General features: G+C 36.1%; 1 protein-coding gene across 1 annotated transcript; it reads left to right on the top strand.

Moving 5' to 3' along the window:
* The first annotated feature begins 387 nt into the window (after positions 1-387).
* On the top strand, positions 388-4,589 carry LOC127105471 (AT-rich interactive domain-containing protein 2). Its single transcript, XM_051042658.1, has 2 exons — positions 388-1,805; positions 3,154-4,589. Exons 1-2 carry the CDS (start codon positions 978-980, stop codon positions 4,183-4,185), a joined length of 1,860 nt encoding a protein of 619 aa, XP_050898615.1. The 5' UTR covers positions 388-977; the 3' UTR covers positions 4,186-4,589.
* Positions 4,590-5,514: the final 925 nt, after the last annotated feature.

Here is a 5,514-nt window from a genome sequence, read left to right as displayed (position 1 = left end):
AGAGTTAAGAGACCAATATGAACCTTTTTAAAATTAATGGACCGAAATGAACCTTGAGGTTAACATACGGGAGCAAAAAGATATTAAACCTAATGTTTAATATATTTAATAAAAAATAAAAGAATCTTTTGAAAAATAATAAACTTATTAGTAATTTTTACGAGTCAAAACAGTTTTTACGACTCAATATATCTTCTTAAATTCGATTTACTTTTTAAAACAAAAATAAAATATTTAATTTATCATAAATTTAATCCGAAATAATTAAATCGGGCTTTTTCGAACCGGGCTAAAATCGTGTCTGGCCCACCTAATTAATAACCCTAAAATTTAGCATTATAAATACAAACAAGAAATTGTTTGATGTTTTTAATGTAAGAAAAACAAAATTGTGTTGTGAGGCAAGAGAAAAAAACACCTTGAGAAAAAGAAGAGGGTTTTATTTTCATAATCTTTTCACTTTCACTTTTGTCATTTATTTTTCATTCTTTTGAATGATATCTCCAAATCAGCTCTCCTGCGTTTTTCATTCAACCGCAGCGCCACCTAGCACCACCACCGCCACAATCAATTATCAATCATTGTCAGGTTTCGGTTTCAGTTTAAGTTTCGATCTTGTAATGTAATTGTATTGTATCTGTCTTTTCACACTGTTCGAGAAACCCTTCGTTTCATTGTTGTTGCCGCCATTTTTTTTTTTATGTATTAGGTAAATCTGCTCATACATACCCTATTGTCAATTTTGTTTGTATACTTCTTACATTACTATTTCATCAGTATATGTAAATGTTATTTCTTGATCTTCTTTCATTGTAAATTGTTGTTCTGTGTTTGTATCATCAACATATACATAAGAGCAACCTAGAACATTGTTTTTTTGTTTGTTTGTTTGATTGTTTGTTATTGCCTCCTATATTTTTGTGTTCAAATTCAAACACATCTAGCATAGGAGTATAGTATAGAGAGTCTAAAAGTTCATGGCAAACGGGTCCTCCCTTGATCGCGTTGAAGCTGAAACGTTTGCTGAATTTCGTGGTAATGGTGGTTGTCTGGTGGAGGATCGGGTTGATAGCGCTGATTATGACAAAGCGAAACAAAAGTCTTTGTTTTGTCAAATTTTTTCGGTTTACCTTAAGGAGGATCGTAGTGGAGGTAATGTGAGGCCTGTTCCGGTGGTGCTTGGTGACGGTCGATTGGTTGATTTACACCAACTTTTCTCTCTTGTGAAAGAAAACGGTGGGTATGATGTGGTATCGAGAAAAGGGTTGTGGGATTCTGTTATAGTAGAGCTGGGTTTGGAATTTCATTTTTTGGCTTCGATTAAATTGATTTATGATAAATATCTGATTGGTTTCGAAGGCTGGCTCACGAAAACTTTCGATCTAGAGAAAGAGTTCCGAAGCCTTTTGTGCTCGAATCTAAAGGACAAAGATGACCGTTTTGTCCCGTTTAAATCGAGTAATATCATCAAGCATATTGATTTGGTTAATCAAAAGATTGATGGTAGTGATGATGATGATAAAATGTTTAGTAATGCTGTTAAGGAGGAGGATGCCTGTTGCATGGAAATTTCTGCCGAGGAATTTAATTCTCGCAAACGTAAGCGAGAATCGTTATCAGGAATGGTACACTGGACGAGGAATATTGCAAAACATCCGTTTGATCCTGCAGCAAAACCATTACCAGAACCTTCAAAGTGGAAGGACTATAAAGGAGGTCAGGACTTTTTCCTTCAACTGCTGAAGGCAAGAAACATTCTCTCGGTGAAAAAGCATGCTGAACCAAACAGTGGATCATCTTCCCAGGTATAATTTCAATGGATTTAATGATTTTATGCATCACATGAATGACTAGTTATCTTTTTATTGTATTTATGATTAGCATTACAATGTACTTAATTCTGCTCACGTAATAAATATATACTCGCATGCAATCCATCTGTTTATTTCCTAAAGTAATATACACATTCCAAAATCTTGACATCGGATAGATTTTTTGACTCGGTCCATAAAATGACCGCTCTCAAATTTACCGCTCTAACCTAGGCACTTCACAATGAGAAAGATATCATGGTCAAGCATTGAAAAAAAAATCCATCTTTATTAACAAGTGAGAAAAAAGATTTTTGCATTATAGAATTTCCATTATGAACTGTATCTGCATTATTAAGCCGGGTTATCAGTATCCTATGATACATGCGAGTCATATATCAATTAGATACCATTTGATGCCCGCATCTATATTTTGGATAGAGATCACAATGAGAACCTACATTCATTGTGATGAATCACCACTAACCCAAATTTGAATCCCGATCTGAATCTTAATTTGATAACCATGGTATTGAGCCTCCTCCAAAGAGAGTGTACATTTACTTGCTATGTCGTGATGCCTTGTCTATTCATCAAGACCTTCTTTAACCGATGATATGATTGGCTACATGGAAAACAATGCTATCGTGTCTAATAGTGTTGTTGAGTGTTTTAAACAAATACCTACTGGTTTAAGAGCAATCACTTACTACTCTGATGATTTTGACAAAATCCATAATTTTTTCAGATATTGGGTTAGTACCATGAAATGATATCGTAGGTCATCTTTGTTCTGTTATTTTCCTTGCGGCTATATTAATTCACATAAATTCCATTAGTCACTTTTATGGATTTTCATAAAGCTCGGGAAAGAGTGATAACTCTGAAATGCACTAGTTCGAACTGTATTTCTTGGAATTTCTGCCTTCATTGCAGTCCGTGCCTAGTCGCCTAAATTGCGGCATTTGGTTTTCCTTCATTGCAGTCTCCAACACCGTCATTGTGTTGGGTTTGAAGGGGTGGGTTTAGTCCCACATTGCTTAGAAATATGACCTATGTTGTGTTTATAAGTAGGAGCAATCCTCATCATACAAGCCGTTTTGCGGTTTTGTAGGGATTAGTTAGTCCCAACCCACACATTCTGAGAGTATTTAATCCCTATAATTTCTTACAACCTCCATAGTAGATTTTTCAACGAATCACTGTAATTTTTATGACTTCCATATCAAAACATCGAAAATTACTTTTGCTAGCAAACAATATCTTAAAGATGAAAATATTTAACTTAAAGTCTTGTATGGAAAAAAATTTACTGAATTTTCTGAAATTGTATGCTTTACAGAAGGTGAAGATGCATCCTGCCATGTATGAGGATCCTGTTGCTCCTGGTCACCAAAGTTCCAAGAGATTGAGATGTAGTGAAAGGCTTCCTATCTCTGTTAAATCTCGCTGCAGTTGCTGCAATTCATGTCCTGGTAACGGAAATAAATGTTCTCTGAAGAAAACAACTGCCAAACCAGACGGTGTAACTGAAAAGAAAAAATCTGCTGCCAAACCGGATGTCGCCAAAAAGAAAAAATCTGCTGCCAAACCGGATGTCACCGAAAAGAAAAAATCTGCTGCCAAATCGGATGTCACCGAAAAGGAAAAATCTGCTGCCAAACCGGATGTAACCGAAAAGAAAAAATCAACTGCCGAACCAGATGTAGCCGTAAAGGAAAAATCTGACCCAACTAGTGATGATTCTCGTGAAAAGAGTGTTTCTATCGGTCATCGTTTCCAAACGGAGGTCCCGGAATGGACTGGTGTAGCTTCTGAGAGTGACTCTAAATGGTTAGGCACACAGGTATGCCCGGTTCAAGATGACTCAAAACCTACTACTGAAACAGATCTTGTTGGGAGAGGAAGACGAGGAAAGTGCAGCTGCAATGTTCAAGGTTCTGTTGACTGTGTCAGATTTCATATTGCTGAAAACAGGATGAAACTGAAACTTGAATTGGGTTCTGTATTTTACCGATGGGGATTTGATCGAATGGGCGAGGAAGTTTCACTTCGATGGACTGCTGAAGAAGAAAAGAAATTTAAGGATGCAATGGGGTTAAATATCCCCTCCCAAAACAAGTCTTTTTGGAACAAGCCATCCAAATACTTTCAAAAGAAGACAAGAAAAGACATGGTGAACTATTACTTCAACGTATATCTTATTCAACTGAGAAGCTATCAGAATCGCGTGACTCCAGATACTGTTGACAGCGATGACGATGAAGTCGAATTTGGATCTTTTGGTGATGGATTTGGGAGAAAAGCTATCAAGCATCCATCTGTCGAGTTTATGGAGTGTTCAGAGAACACACAGTGCTTTGATTTTGAGTAGACAAAACAAGGCGATAATTTGATAAATGCATCATAGCCATTTTGAGGTTGAGAAAATATTTTCTATCATCAGACTTGCATATGTTTTCTTTCTCCTTTCTTCATAATCAGGAATGCATTCCTTTCCTAGGAAAATTTTGGTGAACATACAACATAGAAATGGAGATAGAGGAAAGAACCGGCTAGGAAGAGAGTGGCTATTGTGTTGGAACTTGGAAGCCATTGGAGATGTTAAAACTTTTTTTTCTCTCTCTTTTGGACAGCATTCGTGCTGTAAAACTTGTTTAGGCGGAGCAAGCGCTTTCAAGTTTATGTTTTTAGTTAGACATTTGCAAATTAAATTTTCAAATTATATTTTGGCAGGTCTTTGAATTTGTGATATTACAAAATTTGTTTCCTTGCAAACTATTTAGTGTCAACCGAGCTTCTCACTATGGTGCTTCCTCCCTGAGGTTTCCTTTCCCTATTTTTTTTTGGAGTTTCCTCAGCTCTCCACTCCTCATTCCCACTCACTGTCTCTCACCTTGTGTGGAATGAATTCACAGGCTGAATGTTGGGTTCTGAGTTGGTTATGCCACTTTGAATTCCAACCATTTTATGTTTAATGTTGTTTGGAAGTATGATTGCGAATATAAGATAATGTGTATGTATGTTTCAACAAAGTTTAGAGGACTTTGTAGCTTCACTACATGTCTGCTAGAATTTGTGGTGGCAGATCTGCCTCCAAGTTTATCTTGGCCTCCATCTTCTGGTGCTTCTTGGCCTCTTCCAAGCTTTCTTGGTCTTTCCACATATTATTGGGTTTCTTCTTCCCTGCCTGTGTTTTTTCGAAGTTTCTAATTTGTTTTATTTCTCCTCCATCTTTGAGTTCTCTGTGTATTGGTTTTGGTTGCTCTATAGTTTTAGTTTTTTCCCTCCAAAATTATGTGGGAAAGATCTTCATATAAGAATCGAGTAAGTTTTCTTTTTTTCGAGATGCATGGCATCATCTGCATCTTGTTCTTGTATCATACATTATTTTCACACATTAAACACTGGCATTTTCACACATTATTTTGTATCTTATCTCAATCTCCTCTCCCTCATTTTCATTGCAGAGATATATTTAGATTGGCATTTCAATATGTATCTTTCTTTTTCTTTCCTTTCCATTCATACATATCCATAAATCACACATCTTGCATTTTTCATTTTTGACTATGCGCATTTTTTTTTTGCCTATGTTGCTCTTTGTTCCCATCTATATTTTGTTCTTGGTTCTGATGGGACCTCTCTTGAAAGGTAAGTCAATTTTCCACTCTTTTGATATGGTTTCTTTCTTACTTCACAT

This window comes from Lathyrus oleraceus, chromosome 7 (genome assembly GCF_024323335.1).
Source record: "Lathyrus oleraceus cultivar Zhongwan6 chromosome 7, CAAS_Psat_ZW6_1.0, whole genome shotgun sequence".
Lineage (NCBI taxonomy): Eukaryota > Viridiplantae > Streptophyta > Magnoliopsida > Fabales > Fabaceae > Lathyrus > Lathyrus oleraceus.
Note: the sequence above shows the minus strand (reverse complement) of the source record. Positions and strands in the feature narration are given on the sequence as shown.

Bases quoted from the DNA above. Each gene is read 5' to 3' on its own strand.
- LOC127105471 (XM_051042658.1), top strand. From the start codon at position 978: ATGGCAAACGGGTCCTCCCTTGATCGCGTTGAAGCTGAAACGTTTGCT. The intron at 1,806-3,153 runs GTATAATTTCAA...TATGCTTTACAG, and splicing joins ACAGTGGATCATCTTCCCAG to AAGGTGAAGATGCATCCTGC.